At 41.1% G+C, this 15,596-nt stretch overlaps 1 protein-coding gene across 1 annotated transcript; it reads left to right on the forward strand.

The window, feature by feature from the left end:
- The first annotated feature begins 11,165 nt into the window (after positions 1 to 11,165).
- LOC122757995 (major intrinsically disordered NOTCH2-binding receptor 1-like) lies at positions 11,166 to 14,326 on the forward strand. The gene is made up of 3 exons (XM_044011770.1): positions 11,166 to 11,312; positions 12,715 to 12,957; positions 14,120 to 14,326. The coding sequence occupies exons 1-3, from the start codon at positions 11,166 to 11,168 to the stop codon at positions 14,315 to 14,317; spliced, it is 588 nt and encodes a 195-aa protein (XP_043867705.1). The 3' UTR covers positions 14,318 to 14,326.
- The last annotated feature ends 1,270 nt before the right edge of the window (positions 14,327 to 15,596 follow it).

The following is a 15,596-nucleotide window of genomic DNA, read 5'->3' on the forward strand; positions in this document are numbered from 1 at the left end:
TAGTATGTCGTCCAAAATGAGACAAAAACGTCATAGTATGTCGTCCAAAATCACCCAAAAAAGTCATAGTATAGTATGTCGTCCAAAATCACCCAAAAAGTCATAGTATAGTATGTGGTCCAAAATTGGTCAAAAAAGTCATAGTATAGTATGTCGTCCAAAATCAGCCAAAAAAGTCATAGTATAGTATGTTGTCCAAAATCAGTCAAAAAAGTCATAGTATAGTATATCGTCCAAAATCACTCAAAAAGTCATAGTATAGTATGTTGTCCAAAATCAAAAATATAGTCAAAAATCAAAAAAGTCATAGTATAGTATGTCGTCCAAAATCAGTCAAAAAAGTCATAGTATAGTATGTCGTCCAAAATCAGTCAAAAAAGTCATAGTATAGTATGTCAGTCTTCATCTAACCGCTTTATCCTCCACCAGAGGGTCGTGGGGCCAATCTCAGCTACATCGGGCGATAGGCGGGGTACACCCTGGACAGTTCGCCAGTCCATCGCAGGGCCACACACAGATAGAGACAAACAACCATTCACTCTCACACTGACTCCTATGGTCAATCCAGAGTGTCCAATTTACCTAATCCCCACATTGCATGTTTTTGGACTGTGGGAGGAAGCCGGAGAACCCGGAGAGAACCCACGCACACAGGGAGAACATTACACCACCGTGTGTCCGTCATAAGTCAGTATGTCGTCCAAAATCAGTCAAAAGGGTTTTCACTGTCACTCGTGCTATACCAGAGAAACAATCTGAGTCAGACACAATGGGGGAGATGATGAAATGGATCACCAAGTTTCTTATTTTTCAAAGAAATTCAATTTCCACCAATGACCAACTATTGAAAATACACCCTTGCTCTGATCCTCGCCTCAAAACATAAGTTAAGTTTATGTTCCCACACAGACCACAACCCTGATGAGATGGACACTCTTTTTGTAAGTCTTCAACATGCAAGTCAGACATATCAAGGGTAAGGATAATGTCCGTGCTATTGATTGTTTTTGTGTGTGTGTGTGTGTGAATAACTGTTTTGCACTGTCATTATTCACCCTCTTAAGGTGGGGGTGTTATGTCTGGCTGCTATTGTCCTGACTCTCTCTATTCTCTCCCTCCTCTCCACTTACCTTCGCTTCATTCCAGTGATTAAATCTCCTGCGCTGTGAGTGGAGAAGGAGAGAGCGCTCCCGTATATTCAGTCTCCTATTGAGTCTTCTCTGATTTGTCTAGCAGAGGCTGCAACAGTCCTGCAACTCGTCTGTTTACATCATCATAGATGTTGGGCACAAACAGTCTACACAGTATACTACTGCTATTCTAGCAATACAGCCACATGCAAATTGGTGAAGAATTCCTTTCGGTATGAATGTACAGTTTTGTGACACTAAAGGCAAATCGCATTTTGTGCTACTGCCCAATATTAAATAAAGAATATTATTTTGATTGTTATTATCAACTCCTTTGAGAGACAATGAACGGCTCTCTATTGTGCAATGAATGCCACTTCTCCAGTGGAAGTGTTACTTATGGTCAGTGAGCCTGACTCTCAGCACGCTGCAATACTGCACCATTGGCACTGAACACTCAAAGATTTATTCATCCTCTCTGAACTGAACCCTCCTCCCACATCCACTCTCAACTCCACACGCTGACTCATGACCCAGCTGTCAGACACATTTATATTTCTTTATACCGTCAAATTGTGCATTTTCATTTGTTGATTGCTAATGAAATTATACATCGCGTGCCAGCTCGTTTTATAATGGATTAATCAGTTAGAGTGCGTCTTTGATTTCAGCTTCATAAATGTGAATACTTTCTGGTTGTTCTTTGCTCCTTAATGAGAGTGAACTAAATATATTTGGTTTGTGTACAAAATAAGACAATTTTCTATAGACTAACAAGGTCTGGGCAATAAATGGATCTATTAGGGGTAGGGAGTAGAATCCATTCAGTGAAATATTGGGATATTTTGTGTATTTTGTATATTTTGTATGTATATATATATATGTATATATAGATTATATATACATGTATATGTATATATATATATATATATATATATATATACATGTATATATGCAGTGTGCTAATCTCAGCTGACATAGGGCGATGGGCGGGGTCACACCCTGGACAGTTCACAGTTCACCAGTCCATCACAGGGCCACACATAGAGACAAACAACCATTCACTCCAACTCTCACATCTACGTCAATTTGACCTAATCACCATGTTGTGAAGTATTTCTTTTTCTTTGTTAAATATGCTGAATCTTTATTGACCCTGTCTTTCTTTTTTAAAACAATAAATCCTTGTATTTTACCTACATGGCAACCAAACTGTTTCTGGTTCACAGTTGACATGAGACAATGTACGAAAGAGAACTACACAGTGAGGTCAGACTATGGAGAGACAGAAAATAGATCTACGTCTTCTACTATGTTGTTTATATCAGAAATTAGGTTACATGCCACTCTACCACTCATAGTTGGGGAATGACTGCACATGGTGTTGAAAAGAAAGGCAGTGATGCTTAGCATTGTGCTAAGACTGGGAAGCAGGGCTACATTATAATTCACTCAGTGTGCTATGATTCTCTGTGGCCTGCAGCGCTGCATAAATACAGAGAGTTCTTATTCAGCTCAGTGGACTGCTTCAGTCTGTGACCTTCAATGTTAAATAGCATCAAGTCGGAGTAATAACACCATATCTCTTCACATTAACTGTGAAAATGTTGTGTTCAAAGCTTGTGTTAATGCAAAACACATTATTAATCAACAATGACATAATAACCTTTGAGCGTCATGCATTATAGTGGGTGTTAGGGATCGTACAATTCTACGTTTTCTATCTACCAATATCAGTCCAATTCAATCATTTTAGACCTTTTCTATTATGGAGCATTTAACAACACATTGGTGCTGATGATATTTCAACAAATATTATAACAAATATTCTTCCTCCATAGAGAAGAAATAAACAGCCCACAACATGACCCAGCTAAAATGCTGTTGCTGACTTTTATTTACATTTTTACAATCTGTGGATAGTGAACGCGATATATACAATTTTTGGATTTTATCAGATTTTATCATTTTACCTGTCCAGTATCTGATCCAGTGAATGTGACCAGTATCTGACTGATAATATGGCTAAAGTGTGTGTAAAGCACCTTTGAGTGGTCATCAAGACTAGAAAAGCGCTATATAAATACAAACATTTATCATTCATTTTGATTTGTATCCATAAGCTTTCAGAAAATGTGCACAAACAAATGTACAAGAAAACTAACTGACAAAATGTTTCCTTTATTACAAAACCATTTTAAAAATGTTACCAAGTTGTCGTTATAAAATTATAAACAGTCGATCAGTTACTGTGACTATTTGTGATATATTAAAACATATAAAACCAAATGTTTTATCGATGATTGCATTTATAAAAAATATTTATATTTCTGCTCTAATGGTTGCCTCATTTGTAGTGAATCTATTTCCACAAGGTGGCAGCAGCAAGCATTTAGTGAGAGGACTTCATGTATATTTGCAGTTATGAAAGTGATGACATTTACAAGGTTTCTTGAATGCATCTTGAAGCTGCTCCTCATAGCTCAACATGCTGTAGATCTCAAAGAAGTGATGAAATTTACCAGGAATTCTGAATGCATCAGGTTAGCTGCTCTCGTTAGCTCAACCCGCTTTGAACCCTGCATTACATTCACCAGCTCTCATGCTGGAATTTAACATACAAGTATTTGAATAGTCGACAAATATTGTCGCATGTTTCAATTACATTTTTGATAGAAACGCCTATCTCTACTAAGGATACATATTTTTTTGAAAAACATTTAAAGTGAAAGTAATCTTGAATAAAATAATTATAAATTGTAGGGATGAGCCAATATAATACTCAGTATCGGACAGATGAAAATGTAAAATCTGATACAATCCTAAAATCCTATATAGCATTTTAGCTGAGTCCTGTTGTGCTCTGTTTATATCTTCTTCGTGAGAGAAGAATATTTGTGACACAGTTGGAGAATTAGGACTTTGAAAGAGCTTGAAATGCATCAGCACAAATGTGTTGTTAACAGCTTCATAGTCAAAAAGGTCTAAAATGACCTTATTCAACAGATATCGGTGTCAGAGACAAAAAAGTGATCATCTAACTGTGAGTGATTTTTACTCCAGTGCCTCCTAGCATCATGTATTGTCAAAACCCTGATCTGCACCACCTGTAGACTCCTTTACATCCTTGATCTGCACCACCTGTGGACTCTTTCACATACCTGATCTGTACCACCCATAGACTCTTTCACATCCCTGATCTGTACCACCCAGACATCCCTGATCTGTAGATCCTGATCTGAAACCCTCTTTCACATCCCTGATCTATACCACCTGTAGACTTTCACATCCCTGATCTGTACCACCCAGCACCACCTGTAGACCCTTTTATCCCCGATCTGCACCACCTGTAGACACCCTGTAGACTCTTTCACATCCCTGATCTGCACCACCCAGACACATCCCTGTACACATCCTGAGACTCTTTCACACCACCAAGAGACATCCCTGATCTGTACCACCTGTAGATCTGCACCACCTGTAGACTCCCATACCTGTAGACTCTTTCACATCCCTGATCTAGACTCTTTCACATCTCTGATCTGTACCACCCGTAGACTTTCACATCCCTCATCTGCACCACCTGTGGGCTCATCCCTGAGGAAATCACAGAGCTGTTCAGAGAGAGAGAGTGAGAGAGAGAGGGAAGAACTCCCATAGGCACTTCCATGATTATTCGTACATCATGTACCTTCAGTGAATAATTTCAACATTGGTAAAAATTCAAAGAAATCTAAAAAAGTCGCCATCTTTGATTAGCTGAGTCTTGTTGTTTTATTTTTGCCAGATTTTTTTGACTCATATATGGTCCCACCTCCCAGACCATTCAACTCTATAAATAATTAACTTGTCAAATGCAATTACAGCAAGTGCAAATATCGTATGATATATTCCATTCATTCAGTCCATCCTGACTCAGCGTTTTCTCTCTAATCCACACTCACACACAGGTTTGTGCAGCATTGACTTCCATTCATTTGGACAGCCGAGACAAAGCATTATCCCTAACCAGTTTATGACTAACCCTAACCTTAAATCTGTATTTATATAGCACTTTACTAGTCTTGATGACCACTCAAAGCTGCTTTACACTACAGTGTTTATGCCATTCACACATTCTATCAGTTCTGTCCATCACACAAGGACACATTGGCATGATGTTACGGCCGCAGCGGCTTCCCCTGGTACGTGTTCGCCTGGGTGTGTTTGTACCTGAGGTTTGCTGTAGCTTCTATTGCCCAGCTGTGGACGGTCAGCCATCAATCTGTGGCAGCTCAGTAGTATAAGGACGCCTGTGTGCTTCATTGAGAACTCTGTGATGGTGTTATTTGTGTTTAAATGTACTAACACCTCGCGATTACTAATGGTGTGTTTCCACCAGCTCTACTCGCCTCGCCTCACCATGGCACAGCTAAGTCACGTTTCCACGAACATAGTATTTTTTATAGTACCTGCTCTGGCGAGGTTCCACGCCCGATAAGTCGATACTATGCGTGACGTCGCCAGATCATGCACGACTAGAACAAAGGTATTATTTTAATATTTAACCCCCTTTTTCATCAAAAATAGTGACAGATTAAATACTATTTGCATTTTCATCCGTCACCACGACACTGAAGGTGGATTTAAGCATCGTTAATGCTAAATATAGCTGGTCTGCACAAGAACGTTTGAACCTGGGTGAACCTGCTAAAAGGAAACGGTGATTGACACCAACACTACTGTGAATCGGAGTTCATGGAGTTCAGGGACAATATTAGAGTGGTTCCTATTTTGTATGTATCTCTGACTTTGATCTGTCAATCAAAAAAGAAAGAAACACGTTCACCAGAGTCTTGCATTCACACTAAGGCTGAAGCAGAGTTTTCATTATTTATCGTCTTTTGACTTTTAAAACCTGGCTTTAAACTAGAGAGAGAGAAAAGAAAACCTGGATGTACTTTACCTCATTTCTGTGAGGATGAATTATACAGCACATACACAGAGGAGGAAGAGGAGGAGGAGGAGGCTGCTAATGTAACACTGGCTGAGACACAATATTTTCAGCTTTCAAATTTGAGTTAGCGTGTAAAGTTCAGGTTCAGGTTCAGGTTTAGGTTCAGGGTTTGTAGACTCTAGCACCTGCATCATGCAGCCAGACCCTTGGTTGTGGCACTTCCTGTTTTGTGTCATAGCTTCAATAATCTAATTAATATTATTCGAGCTTGAAACCATACATGTGTTTATTTCTCTGCACATCTCAGTGGAGACTCTGATCCTTTATTTGGCACAAATACCAGGAGTTCTTCTGTCCCGTCTCAGTTTATCTTTGAGTAAATGATAGTCACAACTTGTTGCCCTTCACCTCACTTTGGACGAAAATGAATTCCCATCAGAGTGGAAATAATCCCTCAGTGCTGTGATAATGGCCTCAACATCCTCGTGTGCAGGTAAAAGCCCTGGATTAGACTTGTAAATGTGCCAGCACTCGCTGCCCATTATAATCACAGTCAGTGCAGCCGGCGCTTCTGATGATTTATCTTCTCTCTGAAAGTGTCCGTACTGTACACTTTGTGTAGGAAGACGCTCAGCTTCACTTTCAATGCTTTTACATGCTTTAACATTTCATGAGTGACAAATACAGGCTTCAAAGAGGTTTCCTTGGTAAGACATAATGATGAATATCCCATAATCATAAACAAATATAGCATTTGTAGTTATATAGTTGGGGGTGGTTTCTCCAAGTGTGTTTAGAGGCACTGACACGAAGTCAACACTGACTGTGCTGCCAGGAACTAGCCTGAGATAGAACAGGAAGCTCCTGACCTCACCGAGACAAAGTCTATGAAAACATGTCTGCCACTTTGTAAGCCGCCCACTCCCTGAACCAAAGTCACAGCACACAGGAAGTTCATGATCCACTGCTGCCGCCATCACTAAGTTCACATTTGCAATCGTTTGAATTCAGTCTTTAATAATTCTTTGTGCAGTTTCACCTCCGTGACAAAAACGTACTGAACGAGGGGGAGGGAGAGTGCAGCAGTAGAGCAGAAACTCCTGTGGACGTTGGTGAAGGAAAGTGAGCAACTTACAAACATCAGTTTCCAGTCAGACAAGAGGAGATAGAGCAGGGGTCATAATCAGATTATGGGTGAGTGACCAATTAACAACGAGCAATGGGGTTTGGCTAGTTTGCTCAGGAGTACCCAGGCAGGAATTTCAACCAGCAACTGTGTGGTTACAAGCCCCATTCCCTTCCACTGGGCCATGGGCTGATCTATCTATCTATCTATCTATAGATGCACATACAGTTATATTTATACAGCTATATATATATATATATATATGTGTATATATATATATATATATGTATATATATACAGTATATATATATATATACATGAGGTTCAGATGTATATTAATATGTCACCAAGTGTATGAATGTGCTCTTTGTACTATGGGCGTCTCATATATGGTTTGAACCTATATTTTAATGCATGCAGAGGATGAATGATGGTCATATATCACCACACAGATGCTATTTATTTATATTCTCACAGAACAACCCATGCATCCTTTACAACGCTGCAGCCTCTACAACAGTGCACTGACCTGCCTCATACAATCATCAACTTGGCTCACATCAGACGCCAAAAAACGCCGCATTGACGCGCTGAGCTAGCAAACCCTGATGCTGCTGCTGCTGCTGCTGCAAACACTGATGCTGCTGCTGCTGCTGCTGCTGCAAACACTGATGCTGCTGCTGCTGCTGCTGCTGCAAACACTGACTGCTGCTGCTGCTGCTGCTGCTGCTGCAAACCCTGCTGCTGCTGCTGTTGCAAACCCTGATGCTACTGGAGACACACTCCTCATCAGGATGATGTCAGTGCTCCACGATGATGATGGGAACAGATTAGAGAGAGAGAGAGAGAGAGAGAGAGAGAGAGAGAGGCAGCAACACAGAAAGATGACCCACTGCACACACACACACACACACACACGGTGGACAAACACTGATTTGTGATAGTAAATAAATCTGCACAGTCCCGCTGCTGCTGTTCACACCTTCAGAGCGTCGCAGCCATCATCAAACACGTCGTTCTGCAGGTTAATGTGGAAGTGAGTGCACGCGCCTCATCTGATCTGTGTGTGCGTGTGTGTGCGCGCGTGTGTGTGTGTGTGTGAGATGCACGGAGCACGACGACGCGGTGTCGCTGCGTGGAAAGGAGAAAATAGGAGAAGCTCTTACCGCATGAGTCCGCAGCTCCAGCCAGCGCTCATCCATCTTAGTGAAGGCTGCGCTGTGAACACGTTAGTGGTTTCCCAATGACGACATCACCGGGCATGTGCACGAGCTACAACCGGAATATCCGTCTCATTGGTCACAGTCAGTCCTCCTCCTCCCTGACGATGGCGCAAACCCTGATGCTGCTGCTGCTGCACCTTCCACCACTCTCTCTCTCTCTCTCTCTCTCTCTCTCTCTCTCTCTCTCTCTCTCTTTAAAGGGATAGTTCGGTTTTTTTCAAGTGCGTGCGTGCGCATTTTCCAAAACAACCTGAATCTGTAAAAACTAAAACTTAAATACTGCATGTCCTTTGTCCACTCTTTCTTTTCGTTGTCCATTTTTATATTTTTTATTTGATTACGATCCACAAATCCACAAATATTTACCAAACCTCAAATTAAAAATGAACTGACATTATAATAAGGTTGACAGTCATAATTTAGAGGTCTTCTACATTTTTTTAAAAAGCTTTTGATTCATATAACTTCTGTTTTAGGAGCTCAGAGAGTCAGGACATCACCTTCTTTGTCCCCCTTGGTGACCTGGTCTACAGGTGTGTACTGTACTACAGTTCTGCTCTGATTGGCATGTGCATGACTTTAAAGCTATAATCTGGTACAGTGCAACACATGGTGACATTTATTTCAAACATTCAATCATTGATTGTCTACCGCTTTATCCCCCGTGCGAGAGTTTTGCGACAGTACAGTGACGAACAAACATTCACGCTCACACAAACTCCATAGACCTTCAGTCAGACCGGGGTCTTCGTGCTGCAAGGCAACAGTTGACATCCTGACTTAAAACCAATGTGATGGTGGTGCCAGAGGAAGATCTACAGCATCATAACGTGGCCGTTATATTTCAGCACATTTATCCTTCAACACTTTGTCATGAGTCAAATGATCAAGAGGTCATAGATGGAAAGGTCAGAGGGACATCTGGACGTTAGCTACTGTATCTGCAGCACGTTAAATATATGAAGCTGGTCACTGACCTCATCGTCTTTATTTATTATGATATATTATTATCTATATTATTATAGGCCTCACCCAGAAAACATCACAGGACATTGAGTTAAGTTTATTTCAAAAAAGGGAGCGTGTATAATAATAAATATTTCAAAGAATGTAAATATACAGGATTATAGCCAAAGGCTAATCTGCATCCGTAGTCCCTGACAGGTTGATGCTCCCTATAAGTTACATTAAGTTGAATAAATAATTATTGTTCTCACTCACTGTCGACTCATCTTCACACTTTGCTGTCTCTTTTGAGGAGAAGGCCACATATTGAGCCTCCATACAAACAATGGATGACATCATAGTCACTGTGAAGAGGTTTGGCTTGGCAAGTGTGTTATGGTATAGAATACAACCAGAAAATATGACCTTCATTGTCTACGTGTACAAAGTTTATCAATATATAAGACCAACTTTCCATCATGCATTTAATGTCTTACGCTCTATCCTCACTAGAGGGCAAAAGAAGGGGGCATCACAGGGCATTTACCATTTACTCTCACACCTATGGCTAATTAACCTCTGTGTGTTTTTGGACTTGTTGGCGGATGCCAGGTATCTGTGGAGTTAGGTAGATGTGGATTATGCCAGGACCTGGTGCTGACCAGCTCTTCATTTTGGACACTCTTTCTTGGATGTCTGCCGTTGGGATCGTTAGAGTCTTGTTCTGGGATGTTGTTGTGGTCTGTTTTCAGGTCCCCCAGCCACTGGGCATTGGTTTTATGTGATGCCTCTTTTAGCCCTGGGTCTGTTGTCATTTCACTAAACCTCCCATAGACCCTCATTTATCAAACGTGAATACGCAAGTGGGTGTACGCTAATTTCCACACATAGCGTATAATCAAATCTCATGCCACACCAGGTGTATGCCAGGATTAGATGGACTGATGCAGCTGCATGTAGCAGCTTGTTGGTCGAGTTCAGTAATCAAGTCCTCTATTCGAGATTCTGATGGTATTTTGTCACATGGCCACGGCGTTCGAGGGTTTTGGGTTCTTCCAGGATCTCAACGTGTTTCTGATCTTATTTCTTGGGTTGGCTGCCCATGTTTCTTTGGGCACTGAGGTCTTGGCATTCAATCATACAAGTGTGGGGATGATGATTAAACGCCGTAGCATCTTTGCATCGTGGATGAGGAATGTCGTTCCTCATCAATCTGAGCGAGCAGTTGTTCCTTGGTTAATCTAGATTATGGGCTTCGAAGCATCCATAGATCATACATCCTGTGCATATGCCCCCTTTCACTGGGATTATTTGTTTCGTAGAAGAACATGACGCTCCTGTTCTCCGGGCTTGTCCATGTATGACGTGTTTCAGAAGCCAACTGTCATCAGTCTGCCCTGTGGGTGTCAGTATAGCTCTATTTCATATCCCTGGTGTAGGCATACAGTATGTATGAGCCTTGCCCAATGGCCCATCCTGACTGGGAATCAAACCCCCATCTCCCAAGCCTGACGTCAGTAGCATTAGGACAGGATAGCAGAGATCATAATCTGTGTCTCCCACCAGACATCATGCAGAGAAGTGCAGTTTCATTGACGTAACATGGTACTCAGAGGGGGAGGGAGAGAGGTGTCGGCCCAGCACCACACTCAAGTCATCGCTCGCTCAGCCAGATTGAGTTACACACACCTGTAAGTGATACAGGCTCATAAATATCCTGCGCTTCATTAATTATTAGTGAGCTTTCAAGTTGTAGCGAGGTTGTCCACGCAGCCAGAGTCAGTGAGGAGCACCGGTGGATCAGGATGGACATATCTGCTCTGCCCAACAGCAACCACCCAGAGAAGTTTCTCCAGCTGGACGTGAGGATACTCCCCGTCACACATGGCATGTTCCAGGTTGGAGCAGCCATTTCCAGTCAGAGACACTGGCAGAACAGGGTCTACTCTGAGGTATGTGAGGCGATGGAAGGAATAATAAGAATAATAATAAGAATAATAATAAGAATAATAATAAACGGTCTGTTTGTCGTGTGCGCCCAGCGACCACGTCAAGTGTCACGTATCAAACACACCTGCCTTGTTATGTGGCCAACAGGTGCACTGCTGTCTCTGTTGAACGACTGATGGTGGATCAAGCATCAGTCTGTTGTGCCTGCAGAGCTCACTCAGCTCAGAGAGCGAAATAGAAACCCTGAGACATCACTAGGGTTTGCCACCTGCTCCCTAAAATATAGATTTGTTCCATATTTGAAAGATAAAAGACGTGTGCCGTCAGCCAATCAGTGCAAAGCCAAGACTGGAAAATGACAGATCAGTCCACTGATGAACGGGAAAACAAAACATGTCATTCGTCACAATCCTACAGAAAATGTGCATTTTTTATTGGTCATCCAGTTGAATGTGAGTCCTGTGTATCGACGCAACACAGACGCGGCGAGATGTAAAGATAAAATGGGGACGTGGGGAGCGAGGAGCAGGAGGGAAGAAGGAAATTGCAAAACTACAGACATGAGTGGGGAAATGAACATCTGTGGGTGGAATGCCCGAGAGATAACGACTACGACTAAACTTCAGTTTAATAAACTCTGAAATAGTTTGAAAGATTTGAAATGAACACCATAACAGTTTAATTTAACACAATTCCAGAGTATATTTGCTCCTTATTGGCACATGTGTCACTTTTATAACACTGTTTTATAACATTTATCTCACGCTTGGACAACTTCACATGTTATTGCGACGTGTCCACCAGTGACAGGGGAAACTGAGGTTGGGAAGCACAATCTATCAAAACTGCTAACCCTGTTCTAGTAATACAAAGCAATCAGTGCAGGATTCCTTTAAGGGGACACGGGAACTGTTGCTCTACTGTCGCCTCATTTGCATTTGTTTGTGAATTCAAACAAATGCAGAAATAAAACAAAATAGCACATATGAACTTACTTATGGAGGCAGCAGAGGATCAACAACCCCTGTGTGCTGTGATGGGAAAAATCACTGATCACTGCTGCAGGAGAGTAAGCGAAAACCTCCGTTTCCTGTTGGAAAAGGCTGAGCAGCCATTAACTCAGAGGATAAATGCTTATCATGTTAGATACTGTAGACTTTGGACATAGATTTTATCAGGTAAGTATCTCAACCTCTGGTGGACGTCAGCATTGATTATGTTTCAGCACTTCATATAAAAACATTAAAAAAAACTCAACTATAGCTTTAAGATCATCAGCAAATATTCGATGTATTTGATGTCAAATCAAAATGAATGAAGTCTCCTGGAGTTTCTTGTCTGTACAAAGTGTGGAAAGGTTCCAGGGACGAGTGTCGAGAACTGAAACCCGCGTTGTGTCCACAGTGGGAGCGCAAGGTGAAGCCAGACAGCAGGTCTCCTCCGTCCCCAGAGGGCGTGGTGTTTGTTGACAGATACCTGGAGAAGCACATCACCCCAGTCACGCTAAAGTCCAACATTAAACGGAACCCTCTGTACGCGGACTTAAGGTCCACGGACACGGCAGACAATGACAAGTTCAAGCCCTCGTGGACCGTCAAGGAGTACGACACGCAAACCATCCATGGCAACCTGGGCAGTTATTTGAAGGTATGAACATCTGGATACAGGACATAATACACACAAGCAGACCGTGCAGTCTAATCTGCTCATCTGGTTTTTTTTTAATTGTGACACAAACTTACCAAACAGCAGCTCCTGTGTTTCTGTGGTTTTCTCTAAGACACAACAGTTTCAGGACATAATGATTTCACTCTGAAGACATTGTAGACTCAGCTCAGACTCAGTGTTTTTAGAGATGTTCATGCTGCTCCTTGGTTCAAAAACCTTAACTATCACTTTAATTGATACTAGTAGTAAACTGAAGTAAGATGTAGTTGTAAATATGCTCATCATCAAGTCATTAGACCATAGCAGACTGTGCTGAATAGGAATTTAGTAATTTCCCCTTTGAGAGATGAAAACAAATCAACTGGACCAGTTCTAACAGCTTCTGTAAGTAATAAACACGCCCACATCTATAATGTGGGCGTGTGCTGACTCATCTGTCATACAACCACACTTCAACAACCTTTAACTATCACTTTAATCCACACAAGCAGTAAAAGAAAAGTACGACGCTCATGAAGTCGTCGTAAACCGCGTTTATTTTCCTCATTTTCTCGTGTTTAATGTGCAATATTTTGCATCTATTCCATTTAAAATGTGCTTTTAATACAAAGTATAAGGATTCTTTTTGAACTGTATATTTTACTATTATAATAACCTACACTGTAATCCTTTAAACCCTGCAGGCGTCAGTGTGTGACCTCGCTCTCTGATGTTTCACTGCTGTATCGTCAGGAATGTGAAATAGAATTTTTTTCTTTCGTTCGCACTTCTTCCATCTGAGAGTTGAGACGATGTTTAAATGATCGGTATTTATCATCATGACTCAGCAGGTGTTTGATGTGATGTCATGGTTTGTCACTGACATGATGCAACACTGCCCCCCTGTGGTCGCCTCTCTACTCACAAACAAGCAGGCTGAGTTTATACAGTAAATTCTATTTGGAGTATTTATATATATATATGTTAAATAAACATTATGATGTAAAGATGCTGATTTTAAAGACTGAACAATCTGACGTGACATTAGAAAAAAGTATATATATATATATACATATATATATACATATATATATATACATATATACATATACACATATATATACATGCAGTTGATACTTACAGTTTATTGTCCTTACAGGAGGAAGAGAAGACTCCTAAAGACATGGACTTTTGGCTGGAGGAACTCTACACACCAGGATTTGACTCCTTACTGAAAAAGAAAGAAGCCGAGGAGAAAAGAAAGAAAGTGTGTAAAATAGTGTCGTTGCTGCTCGTGTGTGTTTGTGCGACTCTGCTCGTTATTATTCTGCCTGTCGTGCTTCTGCGAAGGAAAACCTGACACAGAGGACGTCGTCGCTGTCGTCGTTGTCGTCGTCGCGATCACCTCGCCGTCGTCTCCACAACCACACGTCGTTGTCGTGTTGCCATTGTGCGTTTCTGTAAGTTCCCAAAGTCTGGGTCGGGACCCACATATGGACCAGGGGAAGGGTTTTTTTGGGTCCCCAAACAAATTTGCAGAAAGTTCCTTTGAGTTAAACTTCCTTTATACATGTTTTAAGTGACATGCATGAATGATGTGATATATGACTGTTAATGAGTCTCTACATTAGGCCCAAATTTACTCTTGCCATTATTGATTTTGTGATTTAGGGTTTTTTAAAAAGGAGAGTTTGTGTTAAATAAAATCACTGGCCCTTTCCCAGTATGGTCCCGCCTCGCCTCGCCTCGCCTCGCCTCGCCTCGCCACGGCACGGTTTAGGTTGTACCAGGTACTACGCTAGAGGAAACGCTACTTAACCGCGTCGTGGCGAGGCGAGAAGGGCCGGAAAAAACACGCCATATTTCTCTGCATATTCTGCATATTAAGACTATTGAAACAAACATGTTTTACATAGTTTTGTTGAAATGTTTTAAACATTTTAAATCTCTTAGCTATGACGAACAACATTACTGAATAATGTGTCCAAAAGTCATCATTTCTTTTTCTCCCAAAAATCATTGTTTTCATCATTTGTGATGATCAACATTTTTGCAGAAACTAAGTGTTTTATACTACAATACACTGCACTACACTACACTGTACTACACTACACTGTACTATAGTGTATAGTATAGTAGCTGTAAGCACAGAAATGACTCTTCCTCTCTTCTGTCTTTAACACTTTCACTTCAAACACTTAATAAATGAGTTTGGTTTGGTGCCTAAACCAATTTGCAAAATGATCCCAAGCTTTCAGTGACTTAGTTTTTCTGTATATGTTTTCAATTCAATTTGCAGTGACAAAGAATCCAGGGCAGAAACAACGTCGCTGATTTCATTTGATTTGTTTATTGCAATAAAGATGTACAAAGTATTGGTAATCATAAATGTTCCAAATGTTAGAAAAAAGCATATCTGTAACCGTTAACAGTATCCAAACATGACTGCATGTCAACAACCAGCTGGCTCCATCGTTCCATCCACGCGTGAAAGACGGCGAGAGAAAACAGCTTCAGTCTGATTCTCCTCGTCACGTCTTTTCTTCACAAGAGAAAATAAACACAACCAAAAAAAGAGAAGAGGAAAAAAAACACAGGAGGAAATGAAGAGAGAAACTGCCAAATCAAAAAAATAAAAA

The sequence above is a fragment of the Solea senegalensis genome, linkage group LG21, assembly GCF_019176455.1.
Source record: "Solea senegalensis isolate Sse05_10M linkage group LG21, IFAPA_SoseM_1, whole genome shotgun sequence".
In the NCBI taxonomy this organism is placed as follows: Eukaryota; Metazoa; Chordata; class Actinopteri; order Pleuronectiformes; family Soleidae; genus Solea; species Solea senegalensis.

What these genes read in the sequence shown, in the direction of transcription:
- LOC122757995 (XM_044011770.1), top strand. Translation starts at nt 11,166, where the DNA reads ATGGACATATCTGCTCTGCCCAACAGCAACCACCCAGAGAAGTTTCTC. An exon ending in AGAACAGGGTCTACTCTGAG is followed by an intron (nt 11,313 to 12,714) that starts GTATGTGAGGCG and finishes TTGTGTCCACAG; the next exon opens with TGGGAGCGCAAGGTGAAGCC. An exon ending in ACCTGGGCAGTTATTTGAAG is followed by an intron (nt 12,958 to 14,119) that starts GTATGAACATCT and finishes TCCTTACAGGAG; the next exon opens with GAAGAGAAGACTCCTAAAGA.